Source organism: Pseudophryne corroboree, chromosome 6 (genome assembly GCF_028390025.1).
Source record: "Pseudophryne corroboree isolate aPseCor3 chromosome 6, aPseCor3.hap2, whole genome shotgun sequence".
NCBI lineage: Eukaryota > Metazoa > Chordata > Amphibia > Anura > Myobatrachidae > Pseudophryne > Pseudophryne corroboree.
In genome coordinates this window covers 307,013,467-307,038,785 of record NC_086449.1, presented here as the reverse complement: position 1 = coordinate 307,038,785, position 25,319 = coordinate 307,013,467, and the positions used below count along the sequence as shown (strand labels likewise).

Here is a 25,319-nt window from a genome sequence, read left to right as displayed (position 1 = left end):
CAGCTCCGACGCGCATACAGCCAATCAGGAGAGTTTTACGAAGTGGCGCTTCCTGATTGGCTGAAGGGACCTTCTGTGACAGGAGTCACGGGGGGTCTCTGCATTCGGGGAAAGGGGTCCCATGTGTAATCATGGTACCCCTTTCAGTCCGTCTGGTTCGGGTAAATGCGTTTTTTTGTTTTGCCAAGTATGTGGATTATAATAAAAGAACTGGACACTGGATCAGGTGAGTATAATTTTATTTTCAGGTACCCCGGACGTTGACATTGGAGACGTGGCCAGAGTCGGCGTGTCAACATAGGTAAGTATGTGTGTCGACATGTGTGAAATAAAGTTGTATTTTCACGGTGTGCGTGTCCTGTTTTTATTTGGGTATTTTTTTGCAGTAGAACTACAGGTACCAGCGGGCCCGTTTCCCCCCCGCATGCTGGTACTTGTGGTTCTCCAAGTACCGGCTTGCGGGGAGGCTTGCTGGGACTTGTAGTTCTTCTGCAAAAAACAATATTCTTACATTTTCAACAAGGCTATCAGCCCCCCATCCGCAGCCCTTGGAAAAAATACGGGGGACCCCTACTCTTTTTGTCCCCCGTATTTCTTGCACCAGGACCAGGCGCAGAGCCCGGTGCTGGTTGTTAAAATACGGGGGAACCCCTGTCAAATTTTTCCCCGTATTTTGGCAACCAAGACCGGCTCAAAGAGCCCGAGGCTGGTTATGCTTAGGAGGGGGGACCCCACGCAATTTTTTTTCTGATTTTTACCCCATTCCATAAAAAAAAATAAAAAAAAATAAATTTTAAATATATTGTCAAAGTCAAAAATATTACATAGAGAGAACATACAAACTGCACACATTTAAGTCGCTATACTTGCAAATATGCGCAGCGAGCACAGCAATATATAGTAACACACGCATTTACTCGGACATGGCACAGAGATGGATTCGACACTTATTTCATACAGTACATAATTATAATAATATCAAGCACCAGACATCATGGAGATTTAAAATTAGCTAATGAATTAATGTCATGAATGTGTATTATTTGAACCGAACCAGATACGCCCGTCATGTTTGATATTGAAACAAGCAGATTGATGTGTAGATTAATTTGATACTTGTTGTGAAGTTGTGGGACATTGCAGCGGATAGATATGATTATATGTATAAAAGCTAAGATCATTTTGTTAGAACAATGATCAAGCCAACCCTTTTGCCAGATTTCAGGGCTGAACCTGATCAGCATATACAAAGCAAGAGAGACCCCTCCCCCAGGAACTAGGAAAAACAGGAAAGTTGTTGCTGGCTAGAGAGAGAGGTGTTCAGTTGCTTGTGAACTCAGAGAACAGATGTAATGTAGCTACACTCAGAACAAAGCTCTCAGAAGCATGGCTGGATCATCACCAGGCACCTTACAAAGGCTAAGTATCATAATCTCAATATCTCATGGCTGATTGGCATAGAATAGTTTTAAATATGTGTTTGAGGTAGAGTAGTTGCGAAGTGATTGGTATAGAGTGGTTGGTTTGGAGATGCAAATGGCTTAAGGTTAATGAGGCTTGCGCAGCTGTGTGATTGTTGGGTGTTTGTGATAATACTCTATGAAATCTGTAATGAATTGGAACAGTAGACAATCTGTAGCATAGCATTCCTAGTATACATTTATGGTTGGTGATAAACAACAGATTATAGTAGTTTTACATGATGCATCTTGCTGAAGGTTTGAAGTTAAAGCATACTTCCTTTTGTTACTGTAGTCATGTGCTTGTAGCAATGGCTGCTGCTGGGTGTTTTCCCCTCCCCCTTTCAACCATGTGGTGCAGTCTTTGGAATCATGGGAGTTTTACCAAAATGGAGTCTAGCTTCTGTCCCATGCGGTATTGTAGGGTTGTGTATATAGGGACAGCCAGTATGGGTAAGCTCAAGTATTTTCTCCACAAAGATTCTCAGCATTGACTAACTGCGCAGCGATTGTTCCTCACATGTGTAAGCTTCTCTGCAACCATATTGTCTCTTATTTAATGTTATAAGCCATTCTCTCTCTCCTTCCCCTTTTAAAAGTAATTGTGTCTTTATTGTATTTTATGTGTAGTAACTTGGTTAGATATTCTATGTTATTTTGGTAGTGTATAGCTTGTATTGTATTATTCTTTTTGAACGTTCATTCTCTCACTAAAGGCGTTAGAACCTTAGACCGGTATTTGATTGATTATTATAAATGCATAAAGGTTTCTCAGAGCGTCATAGTCGCTCATACAGCTTTTAAGCTAACAAGGTTACACTGCATTACATCTACACATTGTCACTGCACAAATGTTTACAGTATAAGTACATTCCTTAAGGTATAGTTAAGGGAGTATCCTTGCGGTACTTTTTGCGCCAATTGCGTACTGTGTTCTTTAACCTTTAACGTGTTTTTAATAGGACAAATATATTCAGCTTAGCCAAGTGGGGGCTCCTCCGGTCTTCACATATCTGCACTAGGTAACTTCAGCAGACATTATCGGTCAGCAAAGAGTGGAAGGTAGTATCCCTCGTTAAACCGTTTGGAGGTCGGGGATACTGCAGTGCTGACCAGTTAATTGTCTGCTTCACTTGGTAAGGAGTGCTGAGGGAATTCGGGAACTGGAAGGTAGGAACAGTACGTTATTGTCTTTGAAAATCTATTTTTTTTTTTATTTCTATTTGGTGCCAACTACACACGCAGATTGGATGGTTTGTCTGTTTAAGTAGGTTTAAAAGTACATTTAAAAGTTGCTGCATAGCCTTGATATAGTTTTTTTTTAAAAACTCAGGCCTAGAATAACTTTAGGAGTTTGAATGATGACTTTCTTTGTGACAAGAAGCAGCGTGGTCTGTCCACCATTTTGTGTGGCCCTCATGGAGGTGAAAGGGGGAGGAGCAGCGGCCATTTTGGGAAGGTCAATTTTTTTCCCCTCCCCTAAGCGGCTGATTTTCAGTTGACTCAGGAAATAATCAGCCATCCATTGTCAAAAAGAAATCATCATTTAATGAGTTTTTTTAATGCATTTATTTAATCTATATCATGGTCAATCATGAGTGGTTCAGATAGAGGTTGATATAAGTTAATAGTGGAATGAGTATTTGATTTAAGAACGATACACAGATAAAACAAAGTTGTTTTTTTTTCTTTTGGTTTCCTTACCACCCTACTATGCTTGGTGCAGGATGGCCATTGAAATGCAAATGAACCAGTGTGACTGGTTTTGTTCCCTAGCAGTGTTGAAATAAATCGCCTTTACAGAGTTACTGTAGTTAAAAAGCAATTCATATGCAAATTAGAAGCACTGAATAAGGTCAAAATATCTATATGCATGTGCTTACATCAATATATGTTATTAGATTAATTTAGAATTGCATGTTCATTTGTGTAATCTTCACATATCACTCTCCTGTTTGCCATTTCACAATTGATAACGTGCTGAGAAAGATTTGTTGCTATTGGTACTTAAAGAGTAAAAATGATACATTAAGGGGTAATTTGTAAAACACACGCACAGCTTCGCCTGAGATACAAGGAGAGACCTGTGTGGTGCTCGGTAGATGATTACAGTTAAAGATCATCTACATTGATAAACGTGCTAATTGTATTTTTGTGGCCAGCGTACACGTGTCTCTAACAAAAGGGTCGACGCAACGGAGCGTCTGGGTACGCCCACCGAAACTCAAATCGCACAATAGCATTGTTTTAGTGGGGGCGGTATAGTATAGCCACGCGATAATAGCACACATTTGTTCAGTTTCCAAAATTTAGTTTAAATACCTTACTTTACTGTAATGCCTCTGGGGAGAGCTATCAGATTACGGGAAATGATTTTTCTGATCAGAAAACTATAGAATGATAGTGGGTTGAAAACGGTATGAGTGTATTGAACTCCTCTTGGTGAAGTTTTGGTGAAATCTTGGTGAAGTAAATCTTGGTGAAGTAAATCTTGGTGAAGTAAATCTTGGTGAATCACGGTCTAGGTGAATACGTGATGAGCACGGTCTAGGTGAAAACGTGCGTGCACGGTCTTGGTGAAAACGTGCGACGGAGTGTGATAAAGTTTCGTGGTATTACGCTCTGGCTGTTTTGGAGCACAGTAGGGAGACTCCAATGATCCTACCATTTATGGGCAACAAGTGTCTATAAGTGGTACGATTGGACCGCACGGTTGTATGTGTGACCAATAACGCAACGTGATATGAGGTAGTATATCCATGCGTAAATCTTGCCCTCATACGTGTTGTAGGGAGCACATGCAAGCGTGATTTGTGTAAAGAAGGGAATTTTCGCTGGTCTCACAGGAAAATCTCTAGAGGTAGGGCCTGCAACGGCTACACGTGTCTGCTAGAAGGCGGACCGGAGATACCCGGAGCAGAAGAAGCTGGTGGAAGAGCTTGGGTAACTTCCACCGTAGACTTCTGTGTTTGGTGCATTTTAGGAAGTTTTTCTGTGTTAAAAAGGTCCACAATGGAAGCCAAGTGCACAACACAGGGACGTTTAGCAGTCAGAGTTCAGGCTGCAGAGGCTTGCAGACCCTGAGGGTCTGCTCGGTTAGTAATGTGGGGGAAGTATGGTCCCCACACTGAGACCTTTTGTGATGAATGGACACGAATGACTGTGGGGGATAAAGCACCATTTCCTGGGATAGGTAGTTTTGACTCAGAGGTATTGCATAATTTAAGGCGAAGGATCTGTCTCATAAAATCCGGGAAGCAACGGATCAGACATTATGATTGTTTACAGTTATGGCAACAGGAAAGTGAAATGCAAAGAAATTTAACTTACATATCTGACCCTCATCTTGGGAAGAGAGACATGGCAATGGAGAGGATTATGGTTGCAGAGAAATGGCACAATGTTGTACGATAAAAATGCACTTAGTAACTGTATTAAGAATGAAAGTAACAAATGTAATAATGTTTATAAAAATGAAAGTGTAAAAATCACAAATGTTAACCTGTGCAAGTCGCACCCCATGTTAAACTTCCCTCAGGAATACAAGCAAGAAAGTGAGCCCAGCCCGATGTCGGCACCCCTTCCAGCAGCCATCACACAAGACATCCAGGTGGACGCGACCAAATCGGTAAAGGCAATAATCAAACCCCCTAACGGAGGCTCAGGTGAGGTCGTGTCCACAGGTACGTACAATGTTTTATATCACGCACAAACAAATGTACCCCATATTGTAAGACCAACACAAGGTGATGTAATTGAATTTAGTCCTGTCAGGGTGATCACAGTCCCCATTGGGAAGACTGACGATCAGGGAATCATTCCCATCAAGGACAGTGCAATGCGCCATCCCTGGTCCCGGACAGAATTGAGATCAATCATGTCTGATTTCCCAGATCCTAGGAAAGATCTAAGTGTATGATCAAAGATTCACAGAAGGTATATCAACTCCCTAGACAACGACATAATCATGGTATCCAAGGAATCAGGGAGGTACAGGGAAAGCGGTTGATGGTGATGAGCATCCAAGCGTTTGAGGAGGCATCAAATCAACCAAGACCCCACTTCACTGACACTTGGAGGAAGCCCAGGGTTTGTGATCTGTGCAAAAGAGAAAGGCATTATGCCAGTAACTGCAACAGCCCACATAAAGTCAGACCCCCTAGACATGAATATGAGCATGAATATGACACACCAAATTATAAAAGGTGATCATTAGGACTGATGGTAAGCCTGAGGTAACAGTTAATAAATTGGGAGGTCATTCCCTGAAGACACAGGAATGACCGGGTGAAACCAAACGTTGTAAATGTATCTGTGAAATGTTTCTTTTCTCTCCCCATCTCTGACGATTATTGATAGGACTCAAACATTGCATATCTGCTTGGTCTTTGCAGAAGTCTACCAAACCCCAGCATGACCTATCCGCATCAATGTATCCTGGCCAGATACAGAGGGTGGAGTATGGAGGTGCTGGTGGGAGGGACTGCGCAAGGAAACCATTGGACATGTAGATATGACAGCCTGATGATCTGACAATGTTTTAAAAATGTTTTTTTTTTCCTGTTGTTTATTGTTGATTTATGTAATATATATGCATAAGAATTGTTCTCTCTTTCTTTGTTTTTTTTTTGTTTTCTCTCTCTTCTCACTCATGTTTTCATGTTTTAAAGATGGTATGTCACACATCAGTTAGACAAATGGTAATGCAAGATTTTTGCTCCTTACAGAAAGTTCGCTGGTTTGGAAGGAATATTGCATCACCGGAATGTTCGTTTGGAAGACTGAGAGACAGCACCTTAAGAACAACAAGACTAAAGAACTAATTATCGTAACAAGTTTCTCTCCCCCTCAAACTGTTTTCCTGTACCCCCATTACAAATTTCTCCTTTTCTCCTCCTGTAAGATGGACTCGCCTCAAGAGACTGTGATATGGATTTTCATGTTGACCCTGATGTTGACCAGAGCAGTCTGTTTCGGTGAGAGTACCAGTGAGGTCGAGAAAGGATCCAGAATGGGTTTCTGATGACTGAGACGGAGGTGTAAATTTCCAATAGCAACACAATCACCAAGCAAAGGCGAGTACCGGAAACGATCTAGCAGCCATGTTATTTGTAAACATTGTGAAGGATTGTTAGCTGAAAAGAGAACCGTATCTGTAGACTCTGTGATAGTGTAGTAGAGGATGGGTGCATCAAGAAATGTCAGTCCAGTTTTAATATCCACATGGACCGGCATCCATTGAGTGACTATCACTCCTTAGTGGGTAAAGTGTTAAATCAGACAGATTGTTGGGTATGCTTTCAAGTACCTCAAGGCCATAGCAAATCAGGCTTAGTACCATTCCCTTTAACGGTAGGGGAGGTACTTGAGTTAAGTGGTGGGAGGCCGGTGGACAGGAGGTTTAATATCTCCAGTCCTCCTAGTTTGAAGCTCCACCAATATCATGTGGATAGATCCCTAGTATGTTTTAACATTTCCAATCCCCGAAAGCCGGGAAATTGGGAAGTGTCATGGAATAACAAAACCAGGACCTTTTCACATAGAGCCGATAGAATGCCTACAGATACAGAGCTCATACGCCACATAGCCGATAGTGGAAAATATTTCCGATATAGGTATACCCTAAGAAGTAGGACCATGAGAGTTGGAGAAGTATCACCAGGATACAGTGCACAGATCGTACAAACTGATAGGTGTACTAAACAGAGGGGAGAATTAGGGTTAGGAGAGTTCACATGGAAAATGTGTAACATGGTAATGTCCTACTCGGTCCCATATGTCCTCCCCGATGATGCATATTTCATATGCGGGAGGAAGGCGTATAAGCGGCTTGCCCCAAACTCAGAAGGATTGTGTTATATTGGAAAAGTATTGCCTGAAGTAATGACTGTATCACATGCCAAAATGAAAGATATACACCATGGTGCCCAAGCTCCTTACACTCACACTCATTACGAGCACGTCGTTAAAAGGCAACTGACAGAAAGGACAGAGCATCCGGCCTCTGACATGATCCATGAATCCACCGGGATTCAGGTTTTACTTGCGTTAGATTTCACTCGCACCGCTAGAGGAGTGTTGAATTATAGATACATATCTGCGCTTGCAAATTTATTAGACAATATCACTGAAATGTATGATGACACTTTTAGGTATACTGGAAGGGAACTTCAAGCTTATAAAACAGAACTGGTTCAGCATAGGATGGTTCTTAATTATCTCACGGCAGTGACAGGTGGATATTGTGTCACACTGGCAACGCAGTATGGCGTGAAATGCTGCACATATATTACGAATAGCACCGAGGACCCGGTCGAGGTCATAGACCAAAAGATGGACGACATTCTCCAATTAAAGTGGGAATTTCGCAGGAGACACAATCTCACCCTTGCTGCTGTGGGTAATGAGCTGACTGGTTGGGTGTCATGGTTGAACCCGCGAAATTGGTTCTCTGGTTTAGGAGAATGGGCTCAAGGAGTCATAATGGATGTAGGGAAGTTTCTCCTATGTATCTTAGGTGTTGTCATATCCATTGGCTTGATATTTAGATGCGGTCAGGCTTTAATGAAGTGCAAACGTAGTACCAGGGTAATGAGTCTAAGGAGTGAGGAAACTGTAATTCCAATGGATTTGATTTATGACCCAACGGTAGAGACAATGATGTGATGAAAATGCGATTATACGGTCCGTTTCTTTCACCTGTTTTTCCGTTTTCTCCAAGGTAAAAAGACCCACTTGGACGAGGAATTTGACGAGCCTGTATACAGACAACTGATGGATTAAAGAAGAAGTTTTGACAACCTTATACACAGATAATTGATGAACTATGCCATAGACCCCCAGTTTCCCTAGAAATTTTAAATTTACGCTAGCCCAACACTTTTGTAAGTCTATGGACATTGACAAAGCTTTTGCTCGCACTCGTTGGCAAAAGCCCAAAGAAGACTGCATTCAACAGATACCAGACAAGACTTCAGCCGACAAATGTTCATTAACCTGACATAGAATACCACTGCATTTACCATAATTGTTCTTTATCTTCATTTCTACAACCTTCAGGTAATGACACACATAGTCGATAGGGAATACAGGCACAGATATCAGCAATCACATATTCCCCCATTCATGTATCATCAACTAAAATGTGCTCCCCCATTTTGTTGCAACCAAAATCCGAAAAGAGCTCGGTAAAGTTTGACAGCCCATCCACAGACCCGTACCGCGGGATAAGAAGGAATTCAAATGTATACTTCGCAATACCTCGAAGCTTGATTTAAAACACGTACGGCACGATGATACATGACCCCCCCAAACATGGATTCATACACACATGCTTCTGCTATCTCACTAGGTCATACCCTTTTCCCACCTTCTTCTCTCCTCCCTTACCCAATCATAGAAATGTATTTACATATGACATATATTTTTCTCTTTTTGAAATGTTTTAGGAAGTGGCAGTTATTGGTGACTGCCAAAGTCAAAAATATTACATAGAGAGAACATACAAACTGCACACATTTAAGTCGCTATACTTGCAAATATGCGCAGCGAGCACAGCAATATATAGTAACACACGCATTTACTCGGACATGGCACAGAGATGGATTCGACACTTATTTCATACAGTACATAATTATAATAATATCAAGCACCAGACATCATGGAGATTTAAAATTAGCTAATGAATTAATGTCATGAATGTGTATTATTTGAACCGAACCAGATACGCCCGTCATGTTTGATATTGAAACAAGCAGATTGATGTGTAGATTAATTTGATACTTGTTGTGAAGTTGTGGGACATTGCAGCGGATAGATATGATTATATGTATAAAAGCTAAGATCATTTTGTTAGAACAATGAATGATCAAGCCAACCCTTTTGCCAGATTTCAGGGCTGAACCTGATCAGCATATACAAAGCAAGAGAGACCCCTCCCCCAGGAACTAGGAAAAACAGGAAAGTTGTTGCTGGCTAGAGAGAGAGGTGTTCAGTTGCTTGTGAACTCAGAGAACAGATGTAATGTAGCTACACTCAGAACAAAGCTCTCAGAAGCATGGCTGGATCATCACCAGGCACCTTACAAAGGCTAAGTATCATAATCTCAATATCTCATGGCTGATTGGCATAGAATAGTTTTAAATATGTGTTTGAGGTAGAGTAGTTGTGAAGTGATTGGTATAGAGTGGTTGGTTTGGAGATGCAAATGGCTTAAGGTTAATGAGGCTTGCGCAGCTGTGTGATTGTTGGGTGTTTGTGATAATACTCTATGAAATCTGTAATGAATTGGAACAGTAGACAATCTGTAGCATAGCATTCCTGGTATACATTTATGGTTGGTGATAAACAACAGATTATAGTAGTTTTACATGATGCATCTTGCTGAAGGTTTGAAGTTAAAGCATACTTCCTTTTGTTACTGTAGTCATGTGCTTGTAGCAATGGCTGCTGCTGGGTGTTTTCCCCTCCCCCTTTCAACCATGTGGTGCAGTCTTTGGAATCATGGGAGTTTTCCCAAAATGGAGTCTAGCTTCTGTCCCATGCGGTATTGTAGGGTTGTGTATATAGGGACAGCCAGTATGGGTAAGCTCAAGTATTTTCTCCACAAAGATTCTCAGCATTGACTAACTGCGCAGCGATTGTTCCTCACATGTGTAAGCTTCTCTGCAACCATATTGTCTCTTATTTAATGTTATAAGCCATTCTCTCTCTCCTTCCCCTTTTAAAAGTAATTGTGTCTTTATTGTATTTTATGTGTAGTAACTTGGGCCCTCATTCCGAGTTGTTCGCTCGGTAAATTTCATCGCATCGCAGCGATTTTCCGCTTAGTGCGCATGCGCAATGTTCGCACTGCGACTGCGCCAAGTAAATTTGCTATGCACTTAGTAATTTTACTCACGGCTTTTTCATCGTTCTGGCGATCGTAATGTGATTGACAGGAAATGGGTGTTACTGGGCGGAAACAGGCCGTTTTATGGGCGTGTGGGAAAAAACGCTACCATTTCCGGAAAAAACGCAGGAGTGGCCGGAGAAACGGAGGAGTGTCTGGGCGAACGCTGGGTGTGTTTGTGACGTCAAACCAGGAACGACAAGCACTGAACTGATCGCAGATGCCAAGTATGGAGCTACTCAGAAACTGCTACGAGGTGTGTAATCGCAATATTGCGATTACTTCGGTCGCAATTTTAAGATGCTAAGATTCACTCCCAGTAGGCGGCGGCTTAGCGTGAGCAACTCTGCTAAAATCGCCTTGCGAGCGATCAACTCGGAATGAGGGCCTTGGTTAGATATTCTATGTTATTTTGGTAGTGTATAGCTTGTATTGTATTATTCTTTTTGAACGTTCATTCTCTCACTAAAGGCGTTAGAACCTTAGACCGGTATTTGATTGATTATTATAAATGCATAAAGGTTTCTCAGAGCGTCATAGTCGCTCATACAGCTTTTAAGCTAACAAGGTTACACTGCATTACATCTACACATTGTCACTGCACAAATGTTTACAGTATAAGTACATTCCTTAAGGTATAGTTAAGGGAGTATCCTTGCGGTACTTTTTGCGCCAATTGCGTACTGTGTTCTTTAACCTTTAACGTGTTTTTAATAGGACAAATATATTCAGCTTTGTCAATATAAATAATACTTATGCCTCCTAAATAGACAAACCAAGTACCTAATCCCTTCTAATATAAATAGATATGCTATTACCAATAAAAAAAAAAACACAAAAAAAACATGTTTTTAAATTTTTTTATTAGATTCCGCCAGCAAAGTGTGGCGGATTAAAAATGACGAATTTACTGTCTAAAAGCACTGTTGTCGAATTTACAATCTTCAATTGAATATACTTTTGTCGAAATGCCGCATTTGTACCATTGCAAAAATGTCGAATTTGTCAAATGTAGAATTTCAAAAAGTCGAATTTGGAAAGTCCGTTTTTTTTTACGAAAAGTACTGTATTACATTGTCGAATTATTATTTTTTGGCGAAAATGTCCCGTTTTTCGAAATTTTCGGGAATTCGACCGCAATTGCATATACCCCATAACCATTTAACCATATACCTTAAGTAAAACCATTTTTAAACACAAAATATATAACAGTTTGTGCACCACTTTTTTTTTTTATTATAGATATGTCTCTGGATCAAGATATAGACTTCATCATCGGCCTACTAGAAATGTACCGTGGCTATGAATGTCTGTGGAAGATCAAAGCCAAGGGGTATTTGGATAAAGTGCGGCGAAATGCGGCCTTGGAGGAGCTAGTGGAGTACAGCAGGCCTTTTGTGTTCGGTGCTGACAAGGACTGGGTAAAGAAAAAGATACAGAACTTGCGTATGGTGTTCCTCAAAGAACACACAAAAAATGGAACAGTCCAAAAGATCTGGAGCAGGTTCCTCTCAGGTTTACAAGAATAATTTAACAATTTCTATAACTGACTACGTAGGATACTGGCGCTAGATAGTACATCAGTAAGACTTAATATTATAGAAGAAAATTCGGGGCTGACACTGCAGTGTCTCCGGGAGAGGGCAGCCAGGTCAGCACAACAGGGGGCGCGGCATCAAGGTGCATGGGTGGAGCAGGGGCATAGAGGTGCGATTGCATCATCGCAGCCCCGCTCTACAATGACCAGCTACCATCTTTGAAGAATGGGGGGGCGGGTCTACGATATCACAATTCGTGTCATTGCCCCATCCACTTGCAGTAGGTAAGAGTTGACTGCGGCGGTGTACGGGTGGCTGGGGGAGCTGGTCGGCTGGCGTAAGCAGGCTCCTGGAGACTTGCCCTGCTTTCCGGGGGGCCGGGATTGCCATCTGATTTTCAGGAGCCTCCCGGACGTTCCAAGAGGGTAGGCAAGTATGATGCACTGTAACTTGAAATGACATGCCTGACACTCAGGATAAAGGTGCTGTTGAAAGTGCTTGCCACGTACTATACTGTCTTCCATAGGCGTGCGCAGAACATTTTATTAGGGGGTGCACCATCAGAGGGGTGTGTTTAGCACCACCTACTGGGTGTATCTAGCACCGCCTATTGGGCGTGTTTAGCACCTTTGGGATGTCAGCTGTCGGTGCCGGTTTTCTGAGTGGTATCGTGATTCTGGCATCGATCACATGACTTCCCGCATCCAGACCACCGGGAAGTCGAACGCATCCCTTAGCCAGCTCCCTAGCAGAGCTCACACTTCACCAAAAACTGCTCTAAGTAGTTTCCATGATCTTATAATAAGATAGGGAAGGAGGTGCTCATCTACACAACAAAATGAAATAAGTTCAAACATCCTAACTGGCCTGAGTGATAAATTGTTGAACCACAATTCACTAATGTCACACTCACACACTCTAGTCCGCTCCTTATCTAAGAAATGAGTGGGATAACAGAAGTTTTTATTTTTTTGCACCCCTTCAACATTCATTTGCATGTTATCTGAAGGAGAATAAATATTGTTCACAGACAAGTACGTTTCAACATAGTGGACATTTACCAATTTTCGTTCCCCTATCCCATGGAAAAACAGTCTATGCTTTCGGGAAATGAACACATTCAACCTGGGATGGATTGGGAACTAAAAGTGGCCCTTGAATAATTTCTGGAAGTGGCCTCACATGGGCGTCACCAAATCAACTATATGTGGTCCCAACAACAAAGTTGCCGGGATCAGTACATCACTATACCTGGATAAATCGGTGATAGGCAAGGCAAAAGTTGGCCATGTACCAAAGCAACTTCCCTCCAAACAAAAGTGTCCCAAACAGTGACTCCATACACCTAACCAACTTTTTAATCAGACCAGCCAACTTTCTCCAACTTGTGATGCCACAGAAGTAGACGGACACCGTCCGCCTACTTCTGCATGTTTTGAATAAAATTTGGTGGGGCACAGTGCTGCACAGAGAATATACCAGCTGGTTACTATACTCTATCCCCATCACTAGGGCGGGGATGACAGAAAGGAGCACTACATGGTTGACAGAAACATTTATTATAACAAAGTGATAAGAGTATCTGTGAGATACTGTAGATAGAGAGAGTGAGAGAAAGTGACAGATAGGGAAAAATACGTGGATTAAGAGGTAAGGGGAAAATAAGTAGAGAAAGAGAGATAGGAGAGAGATAAGGATTGGGGGTGCTATATAAAGAAGGTGAGGACAGGTTCCCCCTGTTAATATGTCACTGGCTCTCACTACTTAAAAGTAGTCTCCCTGTCCTGTCGGATATTACCCCTTACTGGAGCAGTCCTCAGTGAACCCTACGTTACTAAGGGTTCTATTTACTAAGCCTTGGATGGAGATAAAAGTACCAGCCAATCAGCTCCTAACTGCCGTGTCACAGACTGGGTTTGAAAAATGACAGTTAGGAGCTGATTGGCTGGTATGTTATCTCTGTCCACTTTATGTCCATCCAAGGCTTAGTAAATAGACCCCTTATTCCTGTAATGTGTAACTAAGGCATATATATATGTGTACTGCCCCAATATTTGTAAAATGTAATTTCTCAAACTTTGTGACTGATTAAGGGGAATAGCTACAGTTACCAGAACCTTATTCATTAGTAATTGTACCTAAATAGTCCCCTAGTGGGAAGACCAGGGCACGAGACAAAGACACAAGACAATGCCAACACAAGAAATCACTGCCCCTGGAGGAAATTAGCTCATGTAGCCGCAACGCTGCACCCGACTGTCCACCAGTATAACTTTAGCTTCAGGGGCACAGCAGTTCCGCAACTATGGCGGCAGCATTACAGTAAGCGAACGGGACATTTTCTTATTGAGGAGCACTTTCTTGTGAACACGCTCAGTATCTAGTGACATTGCTGCCATGCTTAAGTGCAATCACTGCCTTTTATGTTCCCTCTCCTTTTTCCCGCTCAGTGGCATTACAGGGCATGTGGGGCCCTGGCAGCAGTCCAGGCCACATTACAATGGCATCCCCTGCACCCAGGGTTGCCACCAGATTTGTTGGGGCCAGTACAAATTAAACTGACAGGGCTCCCCACGACCACCTCACCCCCTGCTGCCGACCCGGTGGATGCAGAGGTGTTCCATGAGGCACTGGTACCCAGAACGAGTGCATGCTATGATGCACCCCCATAGTCCCAGCATATGCTCCTCAGACTTCACCACATACCCCCAAATCTACCTACATTAGGCTGACCATATTATCCCTTTAACCTGGGACACTCATGGATTACACCGGTACTGTGGCTGCTTAAAACCATGTGAAATGCAGGCTTGTAGTCAGCCAGCCACAGAGCCTGTGTAATTCATGAGCGTCCCAGGTAAAAGGGATAATATGGTCAGCCTACCTACATGCCCACAGACATCCCACATTCCCTATGCATGCCTGTCAGACATACACAAATGCAATCAGGCCTCCACATATTGCATACATGTCTACTGTATGTACACGCATTTCTGTGGCTCACCTGTTCCCCTCCTTCTGTCCCTGTTCCCTCTCATCTCATTATACTTACTCACCTTCCTGGTCCTCTTCATTCCTGACGCTGGGATATCACACATACATATACACATACATACAAACGCACACTTAAAATAGGAATATACAGTTATTAAAAAAGGAAAACTTGTGCTAACCTGGCATCCTGATGAATGATGTGGCACTGTACACTGTGTTGATTTTGTTGTCCTGCACAACCAGCCATGGTGTTGGTGGTACACATGGAGAAGAAGCAGAGTGTCCCTCTGCAGATGGTGGCAAGGGCACCATGACAAAGGGGGCAGGGGTACAGACTACAAAGTGGGGAAATATCAGAGGCATATATACTAGATAATGTGGCAAAAGTATAGATGGGAAAGTGGACAGAGGCACATGAGAAAGGGGGCTGAGGTACAGATGGGAGATGGGCAGAGGCACACATGGAGGGAGCAAGATTCACAGGCAGCTGACATAGGTGGTAGAGGCACACATGGTGGTACTGGGGGGGGGGGGGGGGGGGGGGGAGGGAAGGTTAGAGGCACAGCTGGGGAACCTCTGAGTGTCTCCCTCTGTGCTGCCCAGTGCCCAGCCTGTGGAAGCAGATGGGGAAGGGAGGAGCTGTAGGAGACCTGGGGGCGGGGCAACATGTTGTACACTAGTTTGTGCAGGGCTTGAAGTCTGAGGAGAGGGGAAACTGTAGTCCCGTACTAGATTGGTGGGGGAGGGGCACACAACCCCCATCTAAAACCTTAATCTAATGATCAGTGCCTAAGGCTGACAGAGGAGCCCGCTGGTGCTCATGATCCCAGCCCTGAGCTGCTTCTTTACTCACAATCTCAGGCAGACATCTGCTTGTGTGTGAGAAGCAGGCTGCAGCCACGATCATTAGCTCCAGCTGTACCCCTCTGATCAGCCCTGTTCTCCCGGGCTTCAGACGAATCCATCTTCCCTTCTCTGCTCCTCCGTTTCCCGGCTTCTCAACCCAGCAGGCTGTGTCCTGGCCGCTTAGCTCCGCCCACATCCACCCTGTGTACTGTTATAGTCATTCCAGCCACTGAGAGTCAGCCCTAGGTGTACTGTCTCCACTGGCCGCACTGCTCACCCTCGGCTGCCTGTCATGGCTTGTGAAAAAAAAAACCACGGCATCGGCCTCCCAGTAATCTTCCAAAGTAGATACAGTGGCCAGTCCATCCCTCCATTCAACTAACCTAAAGGCTCCATGCTGCCCCACGAGACTGCGGCAACCCCCGCGCTGCACTCAAACACGCCTTCATTCCTTTCAAGTGGCGTCCATCCCAGCTCATTTTGCACTTGTTGTGGAGAGCGGAGTGACGTCATGCCGTACATTTACATCTAAAAGGGCAGCATCGTGAGATGGGGGGACAGCAGCGCCAGCAGTGAAAAGGCTGGCTGCTGCTGTGGTATTATAGATAATGCTGGCTAGTGGCTACCTTGTCGCGGCCAGAGCGCCCTCTATGCAAGCCACCCTACTCGGCTGTGTACAGCGTGAAATTATAGGGTCGGAGATGGCTGCAGTGCGGGCGGGGGGAGAGGAGGAATCAGCACGCATAAGCAGCAGGCATGTGTGAGGGGGTGCCGGACATTAGGGGGTGCCTGTGCGCACCAGGCACCCCCCGTGCGCACGCCTATGCTGTCTTCTTTGCTTTTCAAAATATAATAGAGGTAGGGTGTCAAATTCCTAGTTGTACATGTATTGACTGTTATTGCACATTTGTTTTACGCTACCATCAGTAGCTTTCGGGAATTACATGCCTTCCACACTGTCAGGGTCGTAACTACGTGTGTGCCAGGTGTGCCTGGCACACAGCGCAGTCGCCCTGAGGGCGCACTTGCCCGCATCCCCATTAAGGGGGTCCAAAGTCTGCGGCATTGTAATGAGTCAGACTGACTCAATACAAGCCGCCAGTGTGTGCTGCCGCCACACTGGAATTGAAAGGGATCCTGATTCCGGCTGCTGGCTCCCCCTCTTGACCCCGCTGCCCGACTCCTGCATGTAGAGCCAGGCTGTCCGGCTCCCCTCTCCTAACCCCCGCCTCCCACATGCAGAGGCAGGCTACCGCCTCCTAACCCCCGCTGCCCGGCTCCCACATGCAGAGGCAGGTTGCCGGCTCCCCCCCTCCTGACCCCCGCTGGCCGGCTACCGCCTCACATACGCAGAGGCAGGCTACCCGCCTCCTAACCCCCGCTGCCCGGCTCCCGCCTCCTTCACGCAGAGGCAGGCTACATGCCTCCTAACCCCTGCTGCCCGGCTCCCGCATGCTGAGGCAGGCTGCCGGCTCCCCCCTCCTGACCCCCGCTGGCCGGCTCCCGCCTCCCACATGCAGAGGCAAGGCTACTCGCCTCCTTACCACCGCTGGCCGGCTCCCGCCAGCTGAGGCAGGCTGCCGGCTCCCCCTTCCTAACCCCCGCTGGCCGGCTCCCGCATGCTGAGGCACAGCACGCCATGGCAGGTCTGGCAGTGGCTGCATGAGGAGGTGAGTGGAGATATATATATATATATTTCTCTATCGTCCTAGTGGATGCTGGGGTTCCTGAAAGGACCATGGGGAATAGCGGCTCCGCAGGAGACAGGGCACAAAAAGTAAAGCTTTTCCAGATCAGGTGGTGTGCACTGGCTCCTCCCCCCATGACCCTCCTCCAGACTCCAGTTAGATTTTTGTGCCCGGCCGAGAAGGGTGCAATCTAGGTGGCTCTCCTAAAGAGCTGCTTAGAAAAAGTTTAGCTTAGGTTTTTTATTTTACAGTGAGTCCTGCTGGCAACAGGATCACTGCAACGAGGGACTGAGGGGAGAAGAAGTGAACTCACCTGCGTGCAGGATGGATTGGCTTCTTGGCTACTGGACATCAGCTCCAGAGGGACGATCACAGGTACAGCCTGGATGGTCACCGGAGCCGCGCCGCCGCCCCCCTTGCAGATGCTGAAGTCAGAAGAGGTCCAGAATCGGCGGCTGAAGACTCCTGCAGTCTTCTAAAGGTAGCGCACAGCACTGCAGCTGTGCGCCATTTTCCTCTCAGCACACTTCACACGCAGTCACTGAGGGTGCAGGGCGCTTGGGGGGGGCGCCCTGGGAGGCAAATGTAACCTATATAAAGGCTAAAAATACCTCACATATAGCCCCCAGAGGCTATATGGAGATATTTAACCCCTGCCTGGATTCACTAAATAGCGGGAGACGAGCCCGCCGGAAAAGGGGCGGGGCCTATCTCCTCAGCACACGGCGCCATTTCCTCTCACAGCTCCGCTGGTCAGGACGGCTCCCAGGTCTCTCCCCTGCACTGCACTACAGAAACAGGGTAAAACAGAGAGGGGGGGCAAATTTATGGCGATATTTTGATATATATAAAGCAGCTATAAGGGAGCACTTATTATAAGGCTATCCCTGTTATATATAGCGCTTTTGGTGTGTGCTGGCAAACTCTCCCTCTGTCTCCCCAAAGGGCTAGTGGGTCCTGTCTTCGTTAGGAGCATTCCCTGTGTGTCTGCTGTGTGTCGGTACGTGTGTGTCGACATGTATGAGGACGATATTGGTGTGGAGGCGGAGCAATTGCCAAATATGAGGATGTCACCCCCTAGGGAGTCGACACCAGAATGGATGCCTTTATTTATGGAACTACGGGATAGTGTCAACACGCTAAAGCAGTCGTTTGACGACATGAGACGGCCGGACAATCAATTAGTGCCTGTCCAGGCGACTCAAACACCGTCAGGGGCTGTGAAACGCCCTTTGCCTCAGTCGGTCGACACTGACCCAGACACAGGCACTGACTCCAGTGGTGACGGTGACGAATCAACCGTATTTTCCAGTAGGGCCACACGTTATATGATTTTGGCAATGAAGGAGGCGTTACATTTAGCTGATACTACAGGTACCACTAAACAGGGTATTATGTGGGGTGTGAAAAAACTACCTATAGTTTTTCCTGAATCAGAAGAATTAAATGACGTGTGTAATGAAGCGTGGGTTGCCCCTGATAAAAAGCTGATAATTTCAAAGAAATTATTTGCATTATACCCTTTCCCGCCAGAGGTTAGGGAGCGCTGGGAAACACCTCCTAGGGTGGACAAGGCGCTAACACGCTTATCTAAACAAGTGGCGTTACCCTCTCCTGGGACGGCCGCACTTAAAGATCCATCAGATAGGAGGATGGAAAATATCCAAAAAAGTATATACACACATGCAGGTGTTATACTACGACCAGCTATAGCGACTGCCTGGATGTGCAGTGCTGGGGTAGTTTGGTCAGAGTCCCTGATTGAAAATATTGATACCCTGGACAGGGACAATATTTTACTGTCGTTAGAACAAATAAAGGATGCATTTCTTTATATGCGTGATGCACAGAGGGATATCTGCACACTGGCATCACGGGTAAGTGCTATGTCCATTTCGGCCAGAAGAGCTTTATGGACGCGACAGTGGACAGGCGATGCGGATTCAAAACGACATATGGAAGTTTTGCCGTATAAAGGGGAGGAGTTATTTGGAGTCGGTCTATCAGATTTGGTTGCCACGGCTACAGCCGGGAAATCCACCTTTCTACCTCAAGTCACTCCCCAACAGAAAAAGGCACCGACTTTTCAACCGCAGCCCTTTCGTTCCTTTAAAAATAAGAGAGCAAAGGGCTATTCATATCTGCCACGAGGCAGAGGTCGAGGGAAGAGACAGCAACAGGCAGCTCCTTCCCAGGAACAGAAGCCTTCCCCGGCTTCTACAAAAGCCTCAGCATGACGCTGGGGCTTCTCAAGCGGACTCGGGGACGGTGGGTGGTCGTCTCAAAAATTACAGCGCGCAGTGGGCTCACTCGCAGGTAGATCCCTGGATCCTGCAGATAATATCTCAGGGGTACAGGTTGGAATTAGAGACAGATCCACCTCGCCGTTTCCTGAAGTCTGCTTTACCAACGTCCCCCTCCGAAAGGGAGACGGTTTTGGAAGCCATTCACAAGCTGTACTCTCAGCAGGTGATAGTCAAGGTACCTCTTCTACAACAAGGGAAGGGGTATTATTCCACTCTTTTTGTGGTACCGAAGCCGGATGGCTCGGTAAGGCCTATTCTAAATCTGAAGTCCTTGAACCTGTACATAAAGAAGTTCAAGTTCAAGATGGAGTCACTCAGAGCAGTGATAGCGAACCTGGAAGAGGGGGACTTTATGGTATCCTTGGACATCAAGGATGCGTATCTCCACGTTCCAATTTACCCCTCACACCAGGGGTACCTCAGGTTCGTTGTACAAAACGGTCACTATCAGTTTCAGACGCTGCCGTTCGGATTGTCCACGGCACCTCGGGTCTTTACAAAGGTAATGGCCGAGATGATGATTCTTCTTCGAAGAAAAGGCATATTAATTATCCCATACTTGGACGATCTCCTAATAAGGGCAAGGTCCAGAGAACAGCTAGAGATGGGATTAGCACTGTCTCAAGAAGTGCTAAAACAGCACGGGTGGATTCTGAATATTCCAAAATCCCAGTTAATGCCGACAACTCGTCTGCTGTTCCTAGGGATGATTCTGGACACGGTTCAGAAAAAGGTTTTTCTCCCGGAGGAAAAAGCCAAGGAGTTATCCGAGCTTGTCAGGAACCTCCTAAAACCAGGAAAGGTGTCTGTACATCAATGCACAAGAGTCCTGGGAAAAATGGTGGCTTCTTACGAAGCAATTCCATTCGGCAGATTCCACGCAAGAATTTTCCAAAGGGATCTGTTGGACAAATGGTCAGGGTCGCATCTTCAGATGCACCTGCGGATAACCCTGTCTCCAAGGACAAGGGTGTCTCTTCTGTGGTGGTTGCAGAGTGCTCATCTATTGGAGGGCCGCAGATTCGGCATACAGGATTGGATCCTGGTGACCACGGACGCCAGCCTGAGAGGCTGGGGAGCAGTCACACAAGGAAGAAACTTCCAGGGAGTATGGACGAGCCTGGAAACGTCTCTTCACATAAACATTCTGGAACTAAGAGCAATATACAATGCTCTAAGCCAGGCAGAACCTCTGCTTCAGGGAAAAACGGTGTTGATCCAGTCGGACAACATCACGGCAGTCGCCCATGTGAACAGACAGGGCGGCACAAGAAGCAGGAGTGCAATGGCAGAAGCTGCAAGGATTCTTCGCTGGGCAGAGAATCATGTGATAGCACTGTCAGCAGTGTTCATCCCGGGAGTGGACAACTGGGAAGCAGACTTCCTCAGCAGACACGATCTTCACCCGGGAGAGTGGGGACTTCATCCAGAAGTCTTCCACTTGCTGGTAACCCGTTGGGAAAGACCAATGGTGGACATGATGGCGTCTCGCCTCAACAAAAAACTGGACAGGTATTGCGCCAGGTCAAGAGATCCGCAGGCAATAGCTGTGGACGCGCTGGTAACGCCTTGGGTGTACCAGTCGGTGTATGTGTTTCCTCCTCTGCCTCTCATACCAAAAGTATTGAGAATTATACGGCAAAGAGGCGTAAGGACGATACTAGTGGTTCCGGATTGGCCAAGAAGGACTTGGTACCCGGAACTTCAAGAGATGATCACGGAAGATCCGTGGCCTCTACCTCTAAGGAGGGACTTGCTTCAGCAGGGTCCCTGTCTGTTTCAAGACTTACCGCAGCTGCGTTTGACGGCATGGCGGTTGAACGCCGGATCCTAAAGGAAAAAGGCATGCCGGAAGAAGTCATTCCTACTTTGATTAAAGCAAGGAAGGAAGTAACCGTGCAACATTATCACCGAATTTGGCGAAAATATGTTGCGTGGTGCGAAGATCGGAGTGCTCCGACGGAGGAATTTCAACTGGGTCGATTCCTACATTTCCTGCAATCAGGATTGTCTATGGGTCTCAAATTGGGATCTATTAAGGTTCAAATTTCGGCCCTGTCGATTTTCTTTCAAAAAGAATTGGCTTCAGTCCCTGAAGTCCAGACCTTTGTTAAGGGAGTGCTACATATACAGCCTCCTGTGGTGCCTCCAGTGGCACCGTGGGATCTCAATGTGGTTTTGGACTTTCTAAAATCTCATTGGTTTGAACCACTAAAGAAGGTGGATTTGAAATATCTCACATGGAAAGTGACCATGCTTCTAGCCCTGGCTTCGGCCAGGAGAGTGTCAGAACTGGCAGCTTTATCTTACAAAAGCCCATATCTGATTTTCCATTCGGACAGGGCAGAACTGCGGACTCGTCCGCATTTTCTCCCTAAGGTGGTGTCAGCATTTCATCTGAACCAGCCTATTGTAGTGCCTGCGGCTACAAGTGACTTGGAGGACTCCAAGTTACTGGACGTTGTCAGAGCATTAAAAATATATATTGCAAGGACAGCTGGAGTCAGAAAATCTGACTCGTTGTTTATATTGTATGCACCCAACAAGATGGGTGCTCCTGCGTCTAAGCAGACGATTGCTCGTTGGATCTGTAGCACAATCCAACTTGCACATTCTGTGGCAGGCCTGCCACAGCCTAAATCTGTAAAGGCCCACTCCACAAGGAAGGTGGGCTCATCTTGGGCGGCTGCCCGAGGGGTCTCGGCATTACAACTTTGCCGAGCAGCTACGTGGTCAGGGGAGAACACGTTTGTAAAATTTTACAAATTTGATACTCTGGCTAAGGAGGACCTGGAGTTCTCTCATTCGGTGCTGCAGAGTCATCCGCACTCTCCCGCCCGTTTGGGAGCTTTGGTATAATCCCCATGGTCCTTTCAGGAACCCCAGCATCCACTAGGACGATAGAGAAAATAAGATTTTACTTACCGATAAATCTATTTCTCGGAGTCCGTAGTGGATGCTGGGCGCCCATCCCAAGTGCGGATTATCTGCAATAATTGTACATAGTTATTGTTAACTAATTCGGGTTATTGTTGAAGGAAGCCATCTTTCAGAGGCTCCGCTGTTATCATACTGTTAACTGGGTTTAGATCACAAGTTGTACGGTGTGATTGGTGTGGCTGGTATGAGTCTTACCCGGGATTCAAAATCCTCCCTTATTGTGTACGCTCGTCCGGGCACAGTACCTAACTGGAGTCTGGAGGAGGGTCATGGGGGGAGGAGCCAGTGCACACCACCTGATCTGGAAAAGCTTTACTTTTTGTGCCCTGTCTCCGGCGGAGCCGCTATTCCCCATGGTCCTTTCAGGAACCCCAGCATCCACTACGGACTCCGAGAAATAGATTTATCGGTAAGTAAAATCTTATTATAGTTATGTGGCTGGGTCTGTATATGAGTACATGAGGCTGTGTGTGTGTATATATGTGGCTGTGTACACTGTGCCTGTATGTGTATATGTGGTTGTGTGTGTATATACATCTGGTATGTACTTACGCCCTTCGCCTGCCATAATTTGTAAAAGGGGGGCTCTGCCTGCCGTACTGTGTAAGACGGGGACTCTGCTGCTGTAATGTGTAAAAAACGGGGGACACTGTCTGCCGTAATGTGTAAAAAGGGGACGCTGTCTGCCGTAATGTGTAAAAAGTGGACGCTGTCTGCCGTAATGTGTAAAAAGGGGACACTGTCTGCCGTAATGTGTAGAAAGGGCACGCCCTATGCCGAAATGTGTAGAAAGGGGATGCTGTCTGCCGTAATGTGTAAAAAGGGGATGCTGTCTGACGTAATGTGTAAAAGGGACTCTGCCTGGTGCAGTGGCACTACTGTGAGGTGTAATTTGAATAATGGAGACTACTGTGCACCGTAATATGAATTGGTACTTTGTGACCACGCCCCTAGATTTTTGACGCGCACCTTCATAGGGGGGCCGCCGATGCCGTTTCTTGCACACAGCGCTAAAATGTCTAGTTACGTCACTGCACACTATCTCCCCTGTGTATGTTTCATTATATACGCCAGTTTAATATAGAAGATGTCAATGCGTTTGAAGTCCATAATGTGTACACAGGATTAGTCATCGCTGAACAAATAAAGCTTTTTAGTGCTTCAAGCATCTGTTTCCTTTTATTCCTTACAAAATATTCTTTACACGTTTCACAAGGTCTAGGCAGCCTTCCACTCCAACACACTGATCTAAAAAAGGGAGGCAAGTGCAAAGGTGTGTACATACGGCGAGATCCTTACTATGGGGGTAATTCCAAGTTGATCGCAGCAGGAAATTTTTTAGCAGTTGGGCAAAACCATGTGCACTGCAGGGGAGGCAGATATAACATGTGCAGAGAGAGTTAGATTTGGGTGGGTTATTATTTTATTTCTGTGCAGGGTAATACTGGCTGCTTTATTTTTACACTGCAAATTAGATTGCAGATTGAACACACCACACCCAAATCTATCTATCTCTGCACATGTTATATCTGCCTCCCCTGCAGTGCACATGGTTTTGCCCAACTGCTAAAAAAAATCCTGCTGCGATCAACTTGGACCTATGCCTGATTTTGACTATGCGATTTCCCTTGAACTCCCCCAGAGCCCAGATAATACACATACTGACTATCTGTGCTTGAGATTTTGTCTATGTACAATTTTGACTAAGTGCCAATTTTGACTATACTTTGTACTAGATACTATAGTACACTAGGTGGTCAAGATTGATTTGCCTGCACAGTCTATCTAGCCCTACAATACTGACCCCACGGGAGTGCGCATCGGGATCGAATTGGCATCGCAAGCTGCCTGCTTTACAAACAGAGGGACTGAATTTTCTAACTAAAAATACAAAGCGTCTATTTGTTGTTCGCAAATGTTTCAGTCATCATTAATGCTGGGTATACAAGGTAAGATCTGGCAGATCCACCTGATATCAGCGGGTCGCCCAGATACTTGTATCGTATGTGTGAGTGACCTATCTGAAAATATAGATCGGTTGGGCAAGCCAGATTGTCCAGCATGTCCGTTCGATGCAATATTTTGTGAGCTGAAAGTCAGCCACATGAGCAGTGTATGTCCTACCATAGCCAACCGATGGACATTTCCACTGTTCCTTCACATGGGAAGGAATGTGGAAATAACTCCTCCCCTGGGGCGGAGCGCTGATCTCACAGTGTATGGCCACAATATATGCACTGTCTGAGGCTGTCAGATAAAATGCCTGTTGGTCTGACAGGCATTTTATCTGTATGTATATGTCCAGAGTTATAAATAATAATATATAATATATTTCAGGTTCTGAATACACAAACATGCCCACTGCAACATACCTGCACTTTCACAGATCATGGGCAGAGTTCTGTCAAACCACACATGCACAAGCTAGGAGGGGACTGGTCACCTCAGTGCAAAGCATCTGTATAAACAGGCTCATAGTTGATTAATAAACACATACCTATTGCTACAGTGTTGTACAGGGCTGCTGACAGCTCTGTGGGGCCTCAGTACTTCATAGGAGGCATGGTCAATTCGGGGAGGTTTGGTCAGGCCCCCTCCTTACTAGCTGATTAAAAATATAATATGTGCACTGCACAAGGGGTCACCGGTGACTCAGG

The 25,319-nt window shown here is 45.5% G+C and overlaps 1 protein-coding gene and 1 long non-coding RNA gene across 2 annotated transcripts in view; one reads left to right on the top strand and one right to left on the bottom strand.

The window, feature by feature from the left end:
- Nucleotides 1-12,348, top strand: part of LOC134935218 (uncharacterized) — a 46,624-nt gene extending 34,276 nt beyond the window's left edge. The window contains exon 3 of the long non-coding RNA XR_010179991.1: nt 11,593-12,348. This is a non-coding gene — a long non-coding RNA (uncharacterized LOC134935218). The remainder of the gene's footprint in view (nt 1-11,592) is intronic.
- Nucleotides 1-15,379, bottom strand: part of LARP6 (La ribonucleoprotein 6, translational regulator) — a 174,722-nt gene extending 159,343 nt beyond the window's left edge. The window contains exon 1 of the mRNA XM_063926216.1: nt 15,062-15,379. Coding sequence (XP_063782286.1) covers nt 15,062-15,345 — 284 coding nt within the window. The 5' untranslated portion in view covers nt 15,346-15,379. The remainder of the gene's footprint in view (nt 1-15,061) is intronic.
- Between the last annotated feature and the right edge of the window lie 9,940 nt (nt 15,380-25,319).